The 22,678-nt window shown below is 39.5% G+C and overlaps 1 protein-coding gene and 1 pseudogene across 12 annotated transcripts in view; both read left to right on the top strand.

Annotated features, from left to right (window-relative positions):
* ELF2 (E74 like ETS transcription factor 2) overlaps window positions 1-22,678 on the top strand; it is a 92,580-nt gene that overhangs the window by 17,835 nt on the left and 52,067 nt on the right. For 9 of the 11 annotated variants that reach the window (XR_014243904.1, XR_014243905.1, XM_082389812.1 and 6 more), the window contains exons 2-3: window positions 6,935-7,023; window positions 8,468-8,706. The exons of 1 other annotated variant lie outside the window; for it this stretch is intronic. Coding sequence is in view for 6 of the 10 variants with exons in the window: in XM_082389812.1 (XP_082245938.1) it covers window positions 8,635-8,706 (72 nt within the window). In the remaining 4 variants the exon portion in view is untranslated. The remainder of the gene's footprint in view (window positions 1-6,934; window positions 7,024-8,467; window positions 8,707-22,678) is intronic. One more of the 11 variants, XM_082389818.1, reaches the window with a different exon arrangement.
* On the top strand, window positions 12,008-22,677 carry LOC309628498 (large ribosomal subunit protein uL4 pseudogene; annotated as a pseudogene). Its single transcript has 3 exons — window positions 12,008-12,025; window positions 12,261-12,398; window positions 13,827-22,677. The product of its transcript is annotated as a large ribosomal subunit protein uL4 pseudogene (transcript).

Below are 22,678 nucleotides of genomic sequence, written 5' to 3'. Positions count from 1 at the left end.
GGGTGGTAGCTCTTTTTTTCTCGTCATAGATGACACGGTAGCACGGGATTGCATTCTGAACGGCTGCTGCAACCTTTGTGTACCATTCTACATTTGGGTCCTGGGCTTGAAATAAAGATACCGTACTACTGTACTCTGTACAGTATTGTACAGTAAAGTACACAAAAGCACAACCACTTGTACAGGATGCACGCACGTGACAATGTACGCCAGACATGTGAACTAACTTATGTGATTGGACATGTGAACGCACGTTCTCATCTTTGAAAGTTCACAGCTTGAAGTTTCGTATGTAGGGGACTTACTGCATTGATCTGTATCCACGCATCTTGCAAACCCTCTTCTTCTAATATCTGAAGGTTCTTTTGGGTTTTCTATGTAGAGAGTCTTATCTACAAACAATGGTAGCTTCATTTCTTCCTTTCCATTTCTTTTTTCTTTTTAAATTTTATTTATTTTTTGGCTGCGTTGGGTCTTCGTTGCTGTGCGTGGGCTTTCTCTAGTTGTGGCGAGCAGGGGCTGCTCTTCGTTGCGGTGCTCGGGCTTCTCACTGAGGTGGCTTCTCTTGTTGCGGAGCACAGGCTCTAGGTGCGTGGGCTTCAGTAGTTGCAGCACGTGGGCTCAGTAGTTGTGGCATGTGAGCCCTAGAGAGCGTGGGCTTCAGTAGTTGCAGAGCGTGGGTTCAGTAGTTGTGGCTCGCGGGCTCTAGAGCACAGGCTCAGTAGTTGTGGTGCACGGGCTTAGTTGCTCCGTGGCATGTGGGAATCTTCCCGGACCAGAGATCGAACCCCTGTCCCCTGCATTGGCAGGCGGATTCTTAAGCACTGCGCTGCCAGGGAAGTCCCTCTTCCTTTCCATTTCTTGTGCCTTTTAATTTTTCCTTATCAAACTCTGCTGGTCAGGATTGCCACTGTGGTTTTGAATTGAAGTGGCAATTGTAGGTATATTTGTTCTGTTCCCAGTATTGGGGAAAAGTTTTAAATATTTTGCCATTGAGTCTTGGCTGCTTTTTTCTTTTAATTATAAAATTTATCAGGTGATTTTTATTGCATCTACCAAGATGATGTGTTAATAATTATCTATTGCTGCATTACAGATTACCTACAACATGGGTTGATGGGGATGTCGAGAAATTAGAACCTTCATACACTGCTGATGACAATGTAAAATGATGTAGTTTGGCATTTTCTCAAAATATTAAGCACAGAGTTACTGTGTGTTCTAGCAGTTCCATTCCTAGGTATATACTAAGAGAAAAGAAAACATATGTCTACACAAAAACTTGTACATGAATTTTTATAGCAGCATCATTTTATAATAGGCAAAAAGTGGAAACAACTTTGCACCAACTGATGAATGGATAAATAAAATGTGATATATCTATGCAATGGAATATTATTCAGCAATAAAAGAATTGAAATACTAATACATGTTACACATAGATGAATACTGAAAACGTACTAAGTGAAAGACACCAGTCACAAAAGTCCACATATTTAAAATTCTATTTATATGAAATGGCCAGAACAAGCAAATCTCTAGAGATAGGAAGTAGATTAGTATTGCCAAGGACGTGAGGTTGGGGGATGATGGGGAGTGACTGCTAATGGACGTGAGGGTTTTTTTTGGGGAGGGGGTGTGCTGAGAATGTTCTAAAATTAGATTGTGGTGATGATGGCACTTCATTCATTTACTAAAAACCTTTAAATTATATGCTTTAAGTTGATGAACTGTGTGATATGTGAATTATATCTCAATAAAGCTGTTTTAAAAGGTAAGTACATATGTAGTTTTGTTAGATATTGCCAAATTCTCCTCCCAAAGTGTTGTGTCACCTTGCTTCCCACCAGCAGTGTATAAATGTACACAGTTTTATCAACAGAATATAATGTTACATACATTTTAATTTTCAGCAATCTGATAGATCAGAGAAATGGTATTTCAATTTTTAAAAACTTGCCTTTCTCTATGAGTGAATTTGAACATCTTATGTTTAAGGGTTATTTTTGTATCTGGTTTTGTGAATTGTGTATTTGTGTTTTTCATATTTTCATATTTTTTATACCACAGTTGTTTTTTATACCACAGTTTTTCATATTTTTCTCTTGTTTTTTTTTTTTTTTTGGTCCTTTATTCTCTATTTTAAGCATTACTTATATATTAGTGATAGTAGCCTTTTGTAATATAGTATCATATTTCTAATATCATAGATTGAGTTTTCCTTGTTTTTGTACTTATGTAAATAAAATCATACACATAAACTGTTTTTGATGAGAGTGTGATCTGTATTCTAAGCAACTAAATTATAGTCTGAGCTGCATTTACTTCTGAGTGATACTTAGGTTTGCTATCATTTCTCACAGTTTTTTTCAGTCCTGACAGTTCACTTAGTATTTAAGATTCAGAATTGTTTCTCTTATTGTTAGGCCAGTTTCCACCCCTTCTTCTAACCCCAGACCAAGTGGTGGCTCCTTTCTGAAGTCTTTTCTGGAATCTTCCCATCCCCTCTCCCCCTCCCCCCCCCCACCCCCAGGGCCGACTGGGTGTTCTCTTTTTTAATGTTTCCACTGTACATTGTAGTTTCCTTTATGGCGTTTACATTATGGTAATTGCTTCGAGTGCTTCTACTTACTAGACTCTAAGGTGTTTGCAGGCTGAGTCCTAACTTTTTTTTTGTGTTCTTGGCGTAGTGCTATATTTGGTATACAGTTAAGTGCTTAATAAATGTTACTGAAAAAACTGGTATAGTAAGAGAGAGGAAAGAGGTGATGTTATTATAGGGGAAAAGTTGTCCACGAGGGGCAGGTAGAATCTGAATAATCAAAGAAAAGGGCATTCCTGATGAGAGAAGGGAACCAGCAAAGGGATAGGGCTGGGAATGAGCATGGTCTGTGTAGTGAACAGTGAAGACATTTGTCTGATGGGAACATGTTTGTTTACCCTCGTATTCATCACATCTTTACTGTTTATCTGCTATATGAAAGGCAGTGGTTTAGGTGGTATCAACCACAGATGTTTAAAACCTGGATACACAGATGTTTAAAACGTGGTGCTTTGAGAAAGTGGTAAGGAGGTAAGAATATTAAGAAGGTAAAGAGAAGCAGGATTTTAGGGAGCACTCAGGAAAGGCATAGGTGTTGGGCTTGCTGTGGTTGATGGGAGGTGGCAACTGGAAGCTGTTACTTCCCTGATGTTCTTGTGAGGGAGGTATATAATGTGAATTGGGGGAAGAGAATTACAGAAAATGATCTTGAGCCCTTCAGTGATGAGGTTGCTTGAGAGCTGAGGCCTGTAAGACAGCTAGGAATTGGCCAAATGGGCCAACAGGGGAAGGGTGTCAAGACAGGAGAGAGAAGAATGTAGAGAACTGTAAACAGCTGTAGTGTAAACAACCAAGATGGAGGGAGTAAAGGAAAGTGAGGCTGGACCAGTGAGCATGGATTAGATTTGTGACTTCCATACTGGAGCATATCAGAATGAACATTTCATAACTTCTGAAAAAGAGACCTAGACCCCTTGCTCGTTTCTACTAAATCAGTATGCTTGCAAAGAGGTTGAAATTTCATCTTGCAGGTGATGATGGACTGCTGAAGAATTTTGAGAGGGGCCCGACGTTATTCCATCTTGGATCACCCTGACAGTGCAGTTAGATGGGCTTGAAGGGAGGGAAGGTTAGAGGCCAAGAGGCCAAATCTGAGGCTCTTACAGCTATAGAAAAATGATAACAAGGACCTCAACTAGGGCAGAGGATGTGAGATTATAGAGCAAGAGTCAGAAGTGAGAGAGGATGATGGTGTTGCTGGGGAAAGGAGTCCCAGATGACTTCAGCCTCTGTTGTTTTAGGCAACTGGTGTAGGTGACAGGGTAGCTTATGGGGCTAATAAAGCACAGTAGGCGAGCTCATACCTTGGGGGAGGTAGCAGAGAAAAAGTTGAGTTTGGGACGTACTGGACTTGTTTCCCAGCGTCGTTCATCCCGTTTCATGGCTAGTCCAGGTGTTCTGACTGATTTCTCTGGATTCAGTCTTGACTCTTCTCTTTCATTCACACCCCGCATCCAGTTTGCTATCAAATTTTGCCCATTTTACCTACAAAAATTTCTAAAAGTTGACCACTGTTCGCTCTCTCCAGAACCTACCACTCAGTCCTAGCCACTGTCATTTCTCACCTAGTTATTAGAGTAGCTTCCAAATTGATCTCCCTGCTTCTGGCCCTGTCCCCTTGTCTGTTCTCAACCCAGCAGCTGAATGACCGTTAGAATAATCAGGTCATCTCTGTGCGTAAAACCCTCCTTCTCCCTGGGTCAAAGGCAGAGTCCTCATAGAGGGCGTACATAACCCCTTCCCTTACCTCTTGGTCGTCATCATCTACTCTTCCTTCCTCTTGCTCGCTTCCCTCCAGCCGTATTGGCCTCCTTGCTGATCTTTGAACTTTCAGGCTTATTCCCTCTTGAAGATCTTGAATGTTGTCTTTCCTTTCACGAGGGAGCTCTCCCCATGCCCCCTGTCACTGGCACAACTCCTTCCTACTTCCGAGTTTTCACTCATATGTCACTTTTTCAGTGAATTCTTCTCTGATTACCCAGTTTGAAATTGCAGCCCTCTTCCTTGCCAAATATTTTCTCCTTTTGGTTCATTTGCCTCCTTAGCCTTTATCACTGTCTACATGGGTGCTAAACATATTTTGCTTTTTTCATCTTTCCCCACTGGAATTTAAGATACATAAGAACAAGGACTTCTGCTTTTTTCACCACTGTACCTCTAGCGACCGAAAACTATTCATATATAAAAGGTGCTCAATTAGTGTTTGTTGAATGACTGAATTAATTAATGGAGTCCTTGGGATATCCTGGAATAGATGCTTGCTATTTATTTATACCCTATTTAATTTCACAAGGAAGTACAGGCAAGAAAGTATCTAGCAGACAAACTGGAGCCCATAAAGTGGTTTAGACTGGAAGAGAGATTTGAGTGAAGCCGTGGCAGTGCATGAGATGGTTTAGAGAGAGTGAAGAAGCAGAAGAGGACTGGGGATGGGATCCTGGAAACACCTACCAGGATTGACCAGAGAGTTGCACTGTCCTTAGAGTTACCCAGGCGGGAACCCTGCTCTGGGTCTTGTGCTTTAGAGGTCCTCCTCCGGCCTTCCTGCAGCTAACCCCTGCTGATAGGATGAGGATTTTGAGGGACCAATCCATCTGGAACCTATTTCTAGATCAAGCTAAGAGTATTTGAATCCCAGAATTCCCTGCCCATGTAACCCTTCACAGGTCTTTTCCCTGATTCTCTCCTCTGTTAACTATACCACATGTATGGGCTTCCCTAGGCCTAAGGGATGGCCAAGTGGCAGCTGTCTGCAGGCATGTGGCCAGAGCTTAGACATGTTGTCGGGGATGTCCACGTGTGTGTATATGAGGCTCCTCGTAGTCTGGAGTGGAGCCAAAGGTGGGATGAGAGAAAGGGGCAAGCTGCAGGGTGATGGGGGAGTACGGGCCTCCCGTCCCCTCCCCCCACCCCGCCGCCATAGATGTTGAGTCTGAGAATGCCAAATCGGAACTTAGCCTTGTAGGTTGTTATAAAAGTGTATATGTCAAGGTAGCAGAGTAGAATAAAATTTACTAGCTTGTTAGTTTGGTTTATAACTTTAAAATACTTAGGCATGTGGTATGTGGGCTTACATTTGTACTCTTCAAGCTCCTTGAAAACTAGGGGTGGGCCTGCAAGAGGGAATTGAAAAGGAATAGCTCGAGAGGGAGAAGATAAATTCAAGATAGAGTTCCAAGGAGGGAATGATCAACAGTGTCAAATGCTTCAGAGACATTAAGTCCTGTGAAGACAGAAATGTATCCATTGGATTTGATAACCAGAGTTTAGTAAAAATTTCAGTTGGTGGTGATGGCTGCCAAACTTCCATAGGAGGAGTACCTGAGAAATCCGGAAGTGGAGACAGGGTATAAAAGAATTTTTGGGTAGAACCTTATCTGAGAATGGAAGGAACTAGAGTGGTAGCTGGAGGGGTATGCAGGGTCATGGAGGAGTCATGTTTAAGATGAGAGAGTCTTGGGGCTTCCCTGGTGGTCCAGTGGTTAAGACTCCACGTTTCCACTGCAGCGGGCACGGGTTCCATCCCTGGTCCGGGAATTAGGATCCCTCGTGCTGCACGCAGCACGGGCAAGAAATCATAAAAAAAAAAAAAAAAAAAAAAGTTGAGAGAGTCTTGTAAATGTTTAGATGTTGAGGGAAAGAACCCAATGTTCAGAAAGAGAAGGTTAAGGAAAAAGAGAGAATAATTGATGGGACAAGGCCTAAGATCCAGTGCATAGATGAGCTTTAGAAAGGAGGAGGAAGGCTATTTGAGGAGGCTTGAGGTGTTTAGATTTGTATGGGTGCTAAGTTTGGAGGGTGAGACAGCAAGAAAGTGAATAGCAGGAAAGTTAACAGGCAATAATATATCATTAGCGTCGTTCAATAGTAGTTTTCTGGGTTAGTTTTTTTTTCTAATTTTTAAAATTTTTTAGGTTTTTAAAATTAACTAACTTATTTATTTTTTATTGAAGTATAGTTGATTGGGTTAGTCTTCTTAAACTTGATTTTATACTCCTGGGGATCTGGGGTTATACCTGCAGCCATGTGTTAAAATCCTGTTGGTTGATTGAAATATAGCCCATAATGTGGGGTATAGGCTATGTATGTTGGAATCTGTCGTTACTCGATACTTGGTATTTAGTGGTGACTTAAAATTTTAAGTTTGATAAAAACTTTTGATTCCTCAATAGCCGAAGAGTAATTTCTTTATTATGTTCATTATAAAATGTGTGCCATCAGGCTTTGGAGATGGTTTGTTGTAATAAGTACCTACTGTCAGAATCACACCTATTTTGGGCAAAATATTTTTTAATAGAATTATATTAATGCTGTCTTTCCCCCCCCCACTAGTAGTTCCAGAGAACTGCTGGTTTATATTTTTAACTCTTGCCAAGTTGTGAAAATAGTGAAGGATGCTTAGACTACTTAACATTCAAATTGTAAGTAAAAGTTATTTCTGCTATTACTATCTATATGATTAGAAAAGAGAAATTGAAAATAGTTGTTACCTTGTATGATAATAGTAAGCTTTAGTGTGATGGGATTGTGGATTTTTCTTAATTTTTATTCTTAAGATACAAATACTTTCTATCCCATTTTCTGTTGATACGATCAAAAAGGAGACTAATAGTACTGAATGGGTCTTAAGTAGTGAGGTGAAATTTCTGCTTTTTTTTCAGGTATTTTTATTGTAGAAGTTAATGGAAATTCTTTAATATTTTATTTCCATATCTGTATGGTACCAGTGTTCAAATTTAATATAGGACACAATATTAATGGAATGATTAATTAGAAACGGTTATTCTTTTCTCTTTAAATATGCTTAATTTTTCTGCATTCTTAAATTTTTATGGGAAAAAAAATCCTGTCAGAAAGAAATCTCTGTAATTTCTCTATGAAATATTTAACATATACAAAATCAAATAAAATGTAACTTTTTAGAATTATTAGAATAATCTAATGCATAAATCTAGATGATGTACATACTGATATTCATCTCTAGTAGGGGGAAAAAGCTTTAATTATGTCTTCTTGAAACCCTTTGCTATACTGCATTTTGAACCAATAGCAAAAAAATTATTGAGGAAAGAATGATAAAGTATATTAAAGTCATTCCAAGTCATTTCACTACCTTATTTTCAAACTACTTTGAAAGTATAAGTTACTCAAATTAATCTATTTTATAGACCTTGTAGAGTATTCAAAATGTGGACACAAAATGAGATTGCTACCATAAGCAAAAGATAATTCTAATTAATTATTCATATAAACAAACCAAATGAGCCAAAGAAGAATGAAACGTTTACAAACCAGGGACTTCCCTGGTGGTCCAGTGGTTCAGACTCCGTGCTTCCACTGCTGGGGGTGGGGGGTTGGGGGTGGGGAGGGGCACGGATTCGATCCCTGGTCGGGGAACTAAGATCCTACATTCTGCGTGGTGCGGTCAAAAAAAAGAAATATTTACAAACCAATAAATCTTTTAATTTGTTAAATAGGTGAATAATTTTGGAAGTTGTCTCTGTACAGCACATTTTATGTTTTCAGTGTGTAAAATTTTTTTTTTAATTTCAGGAATTTTTACCAAAATATTTCAGGAATAATAGTACATCTTCATAAGGGGAGAAAGTTATAACATTTTATCTCTTAGAATGTAAATGTCTTAAGGTCACCAATGTGCAATAGCTTGGTAAGAACGTATTTCAGATTGTTCACGAACTTGACAGCTGTAAGCCGACCGCTCATTACTGCCCTCTTTTGACACAGGGCTGTATAAGCCTGTCTCCTTTTAGTTTACAAAAATGTTAAAAATTGGATGCAAAATAGGTTGTGCTTTATATCCATCTTGTATATTTTTAATAATTTTTCAATTCTTCCTCTTTTTAGGCTCTCTGGTTATTCATCTTTAGAAGACTGGATTTCTGGATATGTACTCCACTCCTTCTCTGTTGACTTTTAAAACATGATAGTGCAAACCTGTAACACTGGCAATCATCCATGAACCTTTAATTACGTCGACTGATTGCGTTTGAAGCTTCCTCAGGGAATAAACAATGACATCAGCAGTAGTTGACAGTGGAGGTTCTGTTTTGGAGCTTTCCAGCAGTGGAGTAGAAAATCAAGAGGTTAGGCATCCAATGTATTACATTTCTGTTTTGTTCATAGAAATCAATGCATGAATTAATTTTGAATTTAATGGGGAACAGGTATTTGACAGTAGAAATGTACAATGCATGAGACTATATGTATGTCATGTGTCCTCATGTAATTAGGCAGTAGAAGGTTGAGGAAGGGACTGCTGGGCCTGAGTTGCCTGAGTTGTTGGAACATTGCATACATTGGAATGAACTGGGAGGAAAAAATTGAAAGAAAGAACACTGTAGTACTAGTCGAGAGGTTTAAATTGCTAACAAAATCCATTGCTTTGGATTTGAGAGTGTATAGGCATATACTGTACCTAAATACCTAAGTTAGATTCATCTTAATTTAGAATTTTGTATCTCCTTTAGCTGTTACCTTTGTCTTTTGGTTATTACATCTAATTCAGTGTGGGAAGCCATCATATTTTAATCATATGTTATTTATACTTAAGAATTTAGATAATTTGTAAATCAGAAAGGAAATTCAGTTTTTGAAATTTTATACTTGAAGAATTTTGCAGCTTTGGCATACTTGGTTATTTTTTTTTGTTATTGATAACATTAAAGAATAAGAGATGGGAGTAGAAAAATAACAGTACCAGAAATATATGGACTTCCAGGGCCTGGCTTCTGTTCCCACCATTCAGTAAAGTATCTAAACTGACTATTGGGAAGTATCTAAATTAAAATGGAATAATGCTGTCACAATACTGTCACAATAATGGACAAATATTTGGTCAGAGATAAGATGGGAAAATGGAGAGTTTACTGTATTTAAAAAATCTGTTTTTTCTGTATTCTGTGAAAGATACTGCTCTTACTGGTACTTAATACCATGACTGAGAAACAAGTTAGGATGTCAGGCTGTGTGTTCTGGAATCTGGATTTTTCTTCTAGCTTGCTTGGTGTCTGTGCAGTCTTCCAAGATAGCTGTGGGCAAATTCAGTGGGTTTGTTTTCAGAGGACTTGGTAACTGAAATGTTCCTGTTGTATTTGAATCTAAAACTGGTTCAAAGTCTTTAGCCACAGCTAAAGAACATGTTTTATTCTCGTAATCAATTTCTACTTCTTTCTTAAAGATTCACTTTCTGTATGATCACTTCCAGGTATGATTCTCCAAAGAAATGAGGGACTCGGGATTTCTGTCCCCTCCTATATCACTCAGACTAATTATTGCTTCTTCAAGTACTTTCTCTTTGCCCCATAGTTTTACTCCGTTGGTATTTAATTCTATGGGGGGAGCTGCTAAGAACAGTAGGCAGAATATATTTACCATATGCTGACTGGGTACTGCTATTATGAGAAAAAGAGTACAAGCTTGTTTCTGGAAGACTCTATGCTTTTCTTCATTTACATGGAACCCCAGGTGTTCAAGGCTTGAAGAACTGATTATTATGAAAGAAAGAAAATGATAAATGAAACAATTTTACCAGGGCATTATTGATTAATGATTTATGCGGTAGCCTTATAAAGTTGTCATAGTGGTATTTTAATTAGGTGGACAAGGAAGCCTTCTCTGACGAGGTGGCATTTTAGTTTAGACCTAAATAGCATAAGGGATTGGGCTGTAGAAACACCTGGGGGAGAGAATTCCTGCAAGAAAGAAAAGCCACTAGTATCTAAAATGTCTCCTGATTTTACAAAGTGAGTTTTGGGGGTAGTGGTATTTGAAAGATAGAATTTTGTCTTATAAGCAGCTATTCAGGAATGTATGTATAATATATATCTATACTATCTATACTCTAAAGTGTAGGGTGGGGTGGAAAAATGACCTGTCAAGATTTTATTACGATAGCTCCAGAATCTGAAGAAAAAATAAATGTTTAAAAAGTGGTGGGCAACACATTTTAAATCAACTATACTCCATTAAAAAAAAATTTTTTTTTTAATTAAAAAAGAAGTGGTAGGCATTTGGAGAGTTGTTAGTGATTTCTAGGCTTTATTTTTTATAACTTTATTACTGTTTATAAAAGTAATACATTTTATTAAATTAGGATAATTCTGTTTCTGACAAGGATAGCAAAAGAAAGTAAACTATAATCTTACTAATGAGTATAGGTACAAAAATCATAAATAAAATCATAATGAATTTATAAAATGCAGTCATATATTAAAAAATCCAATTACCAAATAGGATTTAGATACATGGGGATAATTCAATTTTAAGAAAACCATTAATGTAATATATACGCCTACTAATATGACATATGATATGTTAGGATAAAATGCTTGATGAAATAGGATTTTACGAAATTCAGTATTCGTCCTGATAAAGACTCTTAATAATATAGATGTATATTTCCTTAACATTGTAAAAAAAACTTAAAATCAAGAGCTAGAATCCTATTTAATGGTGAAGTACTGGAGTATTTTCTCTAAAGTTGGAGAGAAAGTCAGTATGTGCACTACCATTACTATTATTTAATATTTTCCTGTAATCAGACAAGATAATGAAAAAAATATGTAAATATTATAAAGGAGACCAAATTATTATTTGCAGATAATATGATTTGCCACCTGGGAAAACCAAAGGGAATCCACGAAAACACATTAGAACTAATAAGAGTGCCTAGCAGTTTGGTGGGTACAAAATTAACATAAAAATATCTAGCTTTCTTTTGTAAGAACTGTAATTAGTTAGAAGAGATCATGGAAAGTAAGATCCCTTTCAGAAAATAAACAAAAAAATGTAAAATGTTGAGGAATAAATGTAAAAGATATATGGGACTTGTTTGAAGAAAACTAATTAATGATACTTAAGTAGACTTTAGTAAACAAAGAGATATACTTCGTATTTGGGTAAGAGAAACGAGAAGGGTCAATATTAGGCAGGATGTCAATTTCCTTCAATTAATCTATATATTTAATTCCATCTCTATCAGATGCTAGGGCAAGTTTGGGGGAAGTTGGACATATGGACCTAAAGATCGTATGAAAGAGCAAACATAAAGGAGTAGCCAGAGCAGTTTTTGCAAAGGAAATACATAGCAGGTAGGGCTCATAGAAATGGGGAATTAATGCAGAAAAAAATACAAAAGGGTTTAAGTATATTTTAAAAAACACAGTGAGTGCAAGTTTTAGAGGGTATCTGCTTCCAGACAAACAAGATTGGGAGTTCTTCCACTTCACACTGTGATGGAATAACTGAGACCAGATTTATACTCCCACCATAAACAACTAGGAAAATGAACAAAACATATGAAACCACAGTTCTGAGACATTCGTGCTACGGTCTGAATGTTTGTGACCCCCATAAAAGCCATATGTTGAATCCAAACTTCCAAAGATGATGATTATTAGGAAGGTATTCGGAAGTAGGGCTTTAGGGAGGTGATTAGGTCATGAGGGGGGAACCCTTATGAATGGGGTTAGAGCTTTTATAAAAGGCTCCAGAGAGATCTTTTGCCCCTTCTGTCATGTGAAGGGCACACCAAGAAGTCTACGACCTAGAAGAAGGCCCCCACCCGGTCACGCTGCTACCCTGATCTCGGACTCGCCGCTTCCAGAACCGAGAGCAATAAGTCTCTGCTGTTTTTCAGCCACCTAGTCCGGCCTTTTGTTGTCGTAGCACGAATGGACTGAGACACTTGGACGCCAGGCTGTGCCAGGCTGTGCCTCCTGAGCAGAGAGAAGTGGCTGCGCTCCTTACTGCTCGGAGCCGCTTTCTGGACCGCAGCGTGGGAAGGAGGAGTCCAGGCAGAGCGTGACGGGGTCGCTGAGCTGAGGAAACAAAATGTGGAATTTGGAGAGGCTAATGCAACTAATTTGAGGGGCAGAGTATCTGAGAGGAAGAAGCTGCCCAGAGGAAGAATGTTGGAACTCAGCCTTGGGTTCCCCTAGTCTTTAGCTGAATGAGCCCCCAGGTGTAGAGTGTGAAACTGTGTGAAGCCAGGCAAAGAATGATCAGAATGGTGTAAACTCAGTAGTTTACTGAAAACACCTACAGAATTCACTCAGGGCTGGGAGATCCTAGAGTTCCAGTCAGCTGGAGTGGAGGGTCCTCGTTAACTGCCCAGGGCATTCATTGGAGACTCTGGAAGAGTCACGCCTTACAGTAGAGCTGAACTAGCCCTAGAATAAAGGGGAGTCCAGACTTGCCCTAAAAAGGGTTAAAAACAGGCCTTGAAAGTTGATCCATAAGTAATGTAACTATCTGTCATAGTAAACGTTATTAAAATAAAACAATGTGTAAATTATACCCAACAATGTAAATTTTACATATGAAATACTCATGTTAAATGCAAGGAAGCAGGAATAATATAACTTGGAGAAAAAATTGTCAATGAAAACAAATACAAATGGTAGATATGATGAAATTAGCAGGTAAGATTTCAAAACAGCTATTATAAATACACTCAAGAAATGTAAAGAAAATATGAATCTCAGAGGAGAGTTGTAAATGACATAAAAGAACAAAATGAAACTTCTAGAAATGAAATATATACTATATGAAAAGAAAAATTCACTGTATAAGATTAAAAATAAATTTGGTACTGTATAAGAAAAGACCAGTGAATTTGAAGAGGGCGATAGAAACTACTTTATGAAGCACAGAGAGAAAAACTGAAAAAAGAAAAAAAAAAAATGAACAGTTTGGCTTCCCTGGTGGTGCAGTGGTTGAGAATCTGCCTGCCAATGCAGGGGACACGGGTTCGAGCCCTGGTCTGGGAAGATCCCACATGCCGTGGAGCAACTAAGCCCGTGAGCCACAACTACTGAGCCTGCGCGTCTGGAGCCTGTGCTCCGCAACAAGAGAGGCCGCGATAGTGAGAGGCCCGCGCACCGCGATGAAGAGTGGCCCCTGCTTGCCGCGACTAGAGAAAGCCCTCGCACAGAAACGAAGACCCAACACAGCCAAAAAATTAATTAATTAATTAATTAAAAAAAGAAAAAAAAAATGAACAGTGACTTGGTTACCTGTGGGACAATATCAAGTTGTCTAACATAATGTAATTGGAGTACCAGAATGAGAGAACAGAAAAAACGTGAAGAAATAATGGCTATAAAAATTTCCAAGTTTGATGAAAAATATAAACCCATAGATCTGAGAAACTTAAACCCTAAACAGGATAAAGCAGAGAGCAAATAGACTGGTACATTATTAGGTACATCATAATGAAACTGTTGAAGGCCAGTTTCAGAAAGAAAATCTTAAAAGCTTCCAGAGAGCTTTTCCTTTGGGAGCCGCTGGGTTGAGAGGAGCGTGGCCTTCTCCTCTCCCCGCCGTGGCGTGTGCTCACCCACTGATATCAGTGTACTCCGAAAACGGGGAGTCATCTGGCAGAAATGTCACTTTGCCTGCTGTGTTCAAGCTCTGACTTGACCAGATATTGTGAACTTTGTTCACACCAACTTGTGCAAAAGCAGCACAGCCCCGTGCTGTCAGTGAATTAGCAGGTCATCAAACCAGTGCTGAATCTTGGGATACTGGCAGAGCTGTGGCTCGAATTCCCAGAGTTCGAAGTGGCGGGACTCACCACTCTGGCCAGGGTGCTTTTGAAAATGTGTCGTGGGGGCCACATGTTTGCGCCCGCCAAGACCTGGCGACGCTGGCACCGCAGAGTGAACGTAACGCAGAAGCGATACGCCGTCTGCTCTGCACCGGCTGCCTCGGCGTTACCAGCGCTGGTCGTGTCTAAAGGTCGTCGTACTGAGGAAGTGCCTCAGTTTCCTTTGGTGGTTGAAGACAAAGTTGAAGGCTACAAGAAGACCACGCAGGCTGTTTTGCTTCTGAAGAAACTTAAGGCTTGGAATGATATCAGAAAGGTCTACGCCTCTCAGAGAATGAGAGCTGGCCAAAGCAAAATGAGAAACCGTCGCCGTATCCAGTGCAGGGGACCCTGCATCATCTGTAATGAGCGCATCATCAAGGCCTTCAGAAACGTCCCTGGAATTACTCTGCCTAATGTGAGCAAACCGAACCTTTTGAAACTTGCTCCTGGTGGGCATGTGCTGCGTTCCTGCATTTGGACTGAAAGTGCTTTCCGCAAGTTAGAGGAGCTGTATGGCACTTGGCGTAAAGCTGCTCCCCTCAAGAGTAGCTACAACCTCCCCATGCACAAGATGCTCAGTACAGACCTTAGCAGAATCTTGAAAAGCCCAGAGATCCAAAGAGCCCTCTGAGCACCATGCGAGAAGATTCATCACAGAGTCCCGAAGAGTCCACTGAAAAACCTGAGAATCACGTTGAAGCTAAACCTGTATGCAAAGACCATGTGCTGGTGGAACACCATTCTTCGCCAGGCCGAGAACCACAAAATCCGGATGGATAGGGCAGCAGCAGCACTAGAACCCAAATCAGATGAGAAGGGGGTTCCAGGCAAGACGCCTGCGGTGGGGGGGCTTCCCTGGTGGCGCAGTGGTTGAGAATCTGCCTGCCAATGCAGGGGACACGGGTTCGAGCCCTGGTCTGGGAAGATCCCACGTGCTGCGGAGCAACTAGGCCCGTGAGCCACAATTACTGAGCCTGCGTGTCTGGAGCCCGTGAGCTACAACTACTGAGCCTGTGCGTCTGGAGCGTGTGCTCCGCAACAAGAGAGGCCGCGACAGTGAGAGGCCCGCGCGCCACGATGAAGAGTGGCCCCCGCTCGCCGCAACTAGAGAAAGCCCTCGCACAGAAACGAAGACCCAACACAGCCATAAATAAATAAATAAATAAATTAAAAAAAAAATAGATGAAGTTGATTGAAAATAAATGACTTAGTAGTTGAGATAGACTATCCTGCAAGTTTTATATTATGTAAATGGTACTTCTTTTTAAATTACCCATATAGACTTTAAGGTTTTTTTTGTTTTTTGGTCATTATTATTTTTATTTTTTTTCATTTATTCTCTTTTTTGTCATTGTTATTTTTAAATAAAAAAAGTATTTTGATTTTTCTTCTTAGTTATACAGGAATATAGTACAAAACAGTAAACTCAGACATACTGAGAAAATGAAAATTCCTCTTTTATCTGCTCACCTCTCTTACTAGGTTATTAGTAGTTTGAGATATGTTCAGATTTTTTAATGCATTTGTAAAACAAACATGTATATAAATAGAATCATACAACAGTACTGTTCTGTTAACCATTTTCCCCCCACTTATTTGTATCATGGATACTTTTCCATGATGATACGTGGATATCTGTTGAACCTTTTAATTGACGTGCAAGAGTCTCTCAGTATGTGGACATGCAATAGTTACTCAGTCCATTTCTGATGAGTGTGCTTTCTTTCTCTTTCTTGTCTTTTTTTGCATCATGAACATCTTGGTTGGGGGACTTGTCTTAAAACTGTGTTTGCTTAGCAAGCACACTTTTTATTTTAGTGACATATTTATTTGAAATGGCTTCTGGGGTTAAACACTGGGGAGGAGATCGGTCCCCCAGAGCTGCCACACTGCATATTTCATTTTAGATAAGGCTTTGAAGGTGACCTTACTTTACCACAGAAGGAAAAATGTGAAACAAATGTGTGTATTTTTTAATATACTCCTGAATTTCATGTCTTTCGATGTATCTCTAACATAGGAGAGTGATAAAAGGATTACACCACCACTGCCTTCAGCCATTTTACGAATATTTGTCTTTGGAAACTTTTGATGCCTGGAGAGCGATGACTTGAGTGCGTTATAAAAGCACTTCCTAAGTGAACACTGCAGTATTGCCCTTGTCCTGCCTCTTTACACTAAGAATCTCTCTCCTTGAATGGAAGTTTCTGAGCACTGTAAGTTGGTAGGATTGCCAGATAAAATATAGCCTGTCCAGTTAAATTTGAATTTCAGATAAACAACAAATAACTTTTTACTTTAAGTATGTTCCAAATATTGCATGGGGCATTCTTGACGTATTATTTGTTTATCCAAAATTCACATTTGGGTGTCTTGTGTCTGTATTTGCTAATTCTGACAGTCTTAGCTTATGGAGAGCTATGTAAGTTGTGCCAACACCTGCTGAAGCGGCGTTCACGCATTTTAATCATTGCATATTTTGGTGACTTGAGCAAGAGTGTGGTGACCCTAAATAAAATAACCTGGTGGATATGTAAGTTTTTAGTATATTATTGTAAAACAAAGACCCCCCCGATTCGTTTCTTTTCCACCCTTCTTCCCCAGTAAAAATAGCTAACTCCGTCCTACAGTGCAAAGCAGTAATTACCTGCGTATCTCTGTGCACTGGCCATTGGCCCCTATCATTTGGCAGAAAAAAGCTCATGAAGTTACTCGCCATCGTAGATTAGCAAATGTTGGAATTTATGAGTAACTGTTAATATTAAAATTTAGTGAGCTTTATGTTTCTTTGAACCAAGCTACAAATACTTAAATGCCAGTTTAGTTTGTATGAGGTGTGTATTGTTGAGGAGGATATAGAAATTGACTTGCTATAAAAATGGATTTGATATAAAAATGGACTCTTGCTCTCAATCATCTTATTATCTTGTCAAGGAGTTGGATATGTAAACAGGCAGTTATAATACAGGGTAATGCAGAGTGGTAATAATAGGTAAACGACTTGTCATGGAAGTACTTGGTATGGAAAAATTGATTCAGATTAGGGGATTGTAGAAGATTCCCTGGAACTGTGTGCTGAGTGGATGAAAAGGAGTTGGACAGATAATGGGAGGTAATTTCAGCAAAAATCATGGACACTTTCACTTTTGGGAACAGTAGATATTTACCGTCTCGCAGTTCTGGAGGCTAGAAGTTTGAAAACAAGGTTTGGCAGAGTTGGTTCTTTCTGAGGGCTGTGAGAGAGACTCGCTTCCATGCCTCTCTCCTAGCTTTTGGTAGCTCCAGGTGTTCCTTGGTTTGTAGATGATGTTCTCCCTGTGACATTGTCTCCCCTCTGTATGTATCTCTCTGTGTCCAAATTTCCCCTTGTTATAAAGACACAGTCATATTGGATTAGGGCTCATCCTAATGATCCCATCTTAACTGGATCATCTGCAAAGACCCCATTTTCAATCAGTGAATCAGTGAATCAGTATTTGGGGGGTTAGGATTTCAGCATCTTTTAGGAGACACAGATCAACCGTTAACAGGTAGGTGGAGGGTTATATTTCACAGAATGTTAAAAACCGTTGTTGAGTATGTTCAACTTTCCTTTTAGACAAAAGGGTATTCATGAAAACTTTTTGTATAAAGAAGTAATACAAAAAATTCTGATTGTAATGTGAAAAGATTGCTACTTGCTCCAAAGTTGAGAGCAAGTAGTAGGTTTAAATACTATTACTATGGTTACAGTGTAATGATGGATATCACTAATTGAGTACTTACTTTGTGCTAGACACTGTGCTGAGTACTTTGTGATATTTAATTTTCAGGGGACTTCGTGAGGTATGAGTTATTACTGTAACCTCTTTTTTTAAATATGAAGAAACTGAGGTTTAGAGAAGAACACAGGGTGGGGGAACAGGGAGAGATGTTGATAATTTGTTCCATTTAGACATGTTAAGTTTGAAGTATTGGCTGAACATTCCTATAATGATGTTAAGTTGGTAGTTTAAAATTTGGTTCTGGAGTTCAGGAGATGGGCCAGAGTAGAAGACAGATATTTTGTAATTGTTAGTACAGATGTGCTATTTGAAACTGTAAGAACGGGTGGACTTGCCTGGGAAGGTACTATACAGTAAAGAGAAAGGAGGTGCTGAGGACAGAACCTTGGTAATGTGGCTACATTTGAGTCACTGGGAATGGAAGAAGAGTCAAGGGGAGATGCTTAAAAGCAGCGTGGTAGAAAGAGAACAAAAACGATGGAAGAAAGAATTTTTAAAATGAGGTGCTGGTTGGACCTTCCCTGGTGGTGCAGTGGTTAAGAATCCGCCTGCCAATGCAGGGGACCACGGGTTCGAGCCCTGGTCCGGGAAGATCCCACATGCCGCGGAGCAGCTAAGCCCGTGCGCCACAACTACTGAGCCTGCGCTCTAGAGCCCGCGATCCACAACTACGGAGCCCACGTGCTACAACTACTGAAGCCCACGCGCCTAGAGCCCGTGCTCCGCAACAAGAGAAGCCACCGCAATGAGAAGCCCGCGTACCGCAAGGACGAGCAGCCCCCCCCCCCGCTCGCCGCAACTAGAGAAAGCCCGCGTGCAGCAACGAAGACCCAACACAGCCCCAAATAAAATAAATAAGTAAATTAATTAATTTTTTAAAAAATGAGCTGGTCAGTGTATAAGAGTCTGCAGCAAAAGGTAAAGGAGGATGAAAACTGAAATAGAATTTGGTCCTTACTGACATTTTGAGAGAGTAGTTTCAATGAGGTGGTAGAATCTAGAATACAAGGTATATGTAGATAAGGAGTCAAGGAGTTAGACTATTTTTTTTAGAGGTGTGTACAGGTATAAGAAGCAAAGATCTGGAGTTCATTTAAAAGAGAGAAGAGTTGAACTTTTTAAATAAAGATTTTTGCTTTTTTTATGGTTAAAGGCAAGGAACCATAGAAATATTGAAACAAGACAAAACCCAACTAAGGAGTGGGTCCACAATCCTAGTTGATGGGGAAGAGAGTATAGATAGAGGGATTGGCCTGTACAGAATTCTAGTCCTCAAGTATTTCAGTTTAGAAAATTTATTTCCTACCGGTTGGGTATGGGTGGGGGAGTTCACAGTAGAAGATAATCTGAGATTAATGTTACTATTAAAAATACTATTAGATTTTAGAAGAATGAAAGAAGTTATAAGTCCCTTGGACTATATATAAACATTCATTGCTTGGGTCGATATTAGTTTAAATGCTGCTAATGATATTGCTTTCTGAGTTTCTAATGAGTAGAGACCTCATCAGTTTTGAGCTATCCCATGCTTGTCTTTAATAGCTGTTGTTTAGCTGGGTGGTACTGAGTGTGGGCTGTGATTATAAAGCTGATCCAGGAGCATGAATGAAGATTCAATTGTCAGTGTACCCCATTTGTGAAAAAGAATTTTTTTCTAATGTTAGCAAGTTGGACTCATCTTTTGCCTTATACAGAGTAGGAAATTCAAGGTTAATATTCAGTGTGTACTGTCTTTTTAAAAAGTCACTGTATCTTTGTTTTGTAGTTTATTTAAAAATTTTGTGCAATGTTTTATACAAAGCAAGAATGTATAAAATATATATGTTTCAACTTAAGAATAACAAAAAGAGGACATATTACCTATTGCTCAGGTTAAAAAGTAGAAATTATTAGTATTTTAGAATACTAAGTGTGCCCCACCTCCTATCCCCATCCCTGTTCCCAGAGGTGCCATTATCCTGACTTAATGTGTTTACATGCCTTTACTTTTCCTTACAGTTTTATTGTCTGTGGATATTTCCTAAGCAACATATCATTTACTTTGAAAAGATGAATAGTGTACTAAGCTAACTGAGTTAGGAAGGGGCGGGCAGCATTACCATAGTTAGGTGAAAGCTTCCAGGAAACAAGCTGACTAGTCAGGCATCAGGTTCCCTGAGCTTGAAGAGTTTCTACTCAGGTAATCATTAAGCAGTGTAATGAGTTAATTTTGGAAACATAGGGCACCATCTTGGTCAGGTATCTGTCATTGCTGTAGTATGGGCCGGGTATTGCAGGTTTGTTCAGCAAGTATATGGTCACATGGAAAGAGTGCTGTTCCTTATTTTTGGTTTCTGAGCTCTTTGTGGTCTTCCAACACTTAGGAATGGATTAAAGCAGAATCTTTACCTCATCTGGGAGGTGAAAATGAGAGGTCTCAGCTGATCCAGGTAGCAAGGCAAGGTGGAGTGAGTAGGTACATCAAGACAAGCCAGATATAAATAAAAATCTGGACGTCCTGTCCTTAGGGACAATGTCAGTGGTTATCTTGGTGATGACAGTTTCAGGAGTCACATCACTACAGCTGAACTAGTTGCCCTTTAAATCCAGTGCACAGCTGGCATCCTGGAACTTCTCTTCACAATCCAGTCCTCCTAAAGATTACTATTGTCTCTCTCCCACATTGGATCTTCTTTATTCTGTATCCTAAGTTATCGTCTTTGCTAAAAATTTACTTTTTTGGTGGAATACTCTCTCCAGTTGCTTCTTGAGAAAAGATGCATGGAAGGTAAACATTTTGAGGTCTTTTATGTCTGAGAAAATATCTTTATGCTACTTTCATAAGGTGGTTTGGGTGAAGAATCCTAGGTTGGAAATAATTTTCCTTTATAATTTTGAAGAAATGTCTCCATTGTCATCTTCCTTCCAATATGACTGTTGAGAAGACTGAAGTCTGAGTCCTGATTCTTTGTATGTGAGCTGTATTTTCTTTCAAGAATCTTATAGAATCTTCTTTTTGTTCCCTGGTTGTGATATTTCACAATGGTGTGCCTCAGTGTAGGTCTCATTCTTTATTTGTTTATGCTAAACACTTGGGAGGCCCTTTCAGATGGGCAGCTCATATCCTTCAGCTCTAGGAAAATTTCTGAAATTCTTTCATTTCCTTCCAACCTCCCCTGCCCCCGTCTCTGGAACTCCTGTTATTCAGATATTGGTCCTCCTGGACTGGTCCTCTAATAGTGTTCCTGTTTCTCTCCCTGTGACTTTTTGGTTTTTTTGCCCCGAGGCATGTGGCATCCTAGTTCCCTGACCAGGGATCGAACCGACACCCCCTGCATTGGAAGAGCAGTTGTTTTTGTTTTGTTTTTTTAATGTATTTATTTATTTATTTATTTATTCTTGGCTGCGTCAGGTCTTAGTTGAGGCACGCGGGATCTTTCACTGTGGGGTGCAAGCTCTTCACTGTGCCGTGTGGGCTTCTCTCTAGTTGTGGCACACGGGCTCAGTAGTTGCTGAGTGCGGGCTCTCTCCTCGTGGTGCGTGGGCTTAGTAGTTGCGGCGCGGGCTTAGTTGCCCCGCGGCATGTGGGATCTTAGTTCCCCAACCAGGGATCGAGCCTGCGTCCCTGGCACTGGAAGGCAGATTCTTAACCACCGGACTGCCAGGGAAGCCCCCTGCTTCTCTCCTATATCTTTTTTTCTCTGGTTCCTGGAAGACTTGCCTCAGTTTTATTCTCCATGCCTCTTTTTTCATTTCAGCTATTGTGTTTTTAATTTCTAAGAAATCTTTATTTTTTTAATGTTCTTTATTAAATTGTATTCTGTTCCTGTTTTATGGATATAGCTTCTCTTATCTCTGTGAAAAATATGAATATATAAATGTATATGTGTGTAAGTGATATGTTTTGTGTTAGAGGCGTTTCCTTGGGTGACTGTAATACTTGGCTGTCTGCTCATGATTAAAGGTGGAGGACGAAAAAGCTGATTGGGAATTCTATTTTTGGTACAGCACTGATGCTAGCAAATGTGCCTTTATACCTCAAAGATGCTCTTGTTTTTCTCTCTCCAGAAAGTAACTCTCCAATCTTCTGCTGAGGTGGGGAAGGGCCTGTTGCCTGGCATCAGGGAGGAGGGAGCAGGTCTAGGAATGAAAGTGCTTTTCAAACAACTTCCGTGGACTCTTCCTTGTTTTAACCCCCTTCTTCTTTGTCTGTCACCTCCTGCTCCTCTATTTCCAGAAGTAATTGGTATTGCCTTCTGTGGATTCTCCAGTGTAAAGTGTGTTGTGTCTCATTTATTTTTTGCTGCCAGGCTATGATTTGGCTTTCCTGGGTCTGCTAAACCACTTAATAATATTCATCCATCCACTGTCAGTCTTTCAAGATTTTGTTGCTCGTATCTCTTCTTATGAGTTTATGTCTAAAAAAGTCTTTTATAGCATTTTAGTGGGCTTTCATGAGAGAGTGAAATTATATGCCTGTTTTTAATTTGCCATCTTAATCCTAAAGCCCTGATTATTTAAAATGTTTGATATAGGTCTCACCTCTTGAGACGTGAAAAGATTATTAAAATTAGCCCTTTTCATCTCTCGCTTTGGTTTTTACATTCATATTTATAATACATGACACTCGTTTGAACTCCTTGAGACTGTAGGAACTCAAGGATTTATAAGTGAATCCAGAATTTGTGAATGAAGAGGTTGATTGTTTTTAAAATTTGCTCT

Source organism: Balaenoptera borealis, assembly GCF_965194805.1.
Source record: "Balaenoptera borealis genome assembly, chromosome: 4".
Taxonomy (NCBI): domain Eukaryota; kingdom Metazoa; phylum Chordata; class Mammalia; order Artiodactyla; family Balaenopteridae; genus Balaenoptera; species Balaenoptera borealis.
The sequence above is the reverse complement of the archived record's forward strand: the minus strand, read 5'-3'. Positions and strand labels throughout refer to the sequence as shown.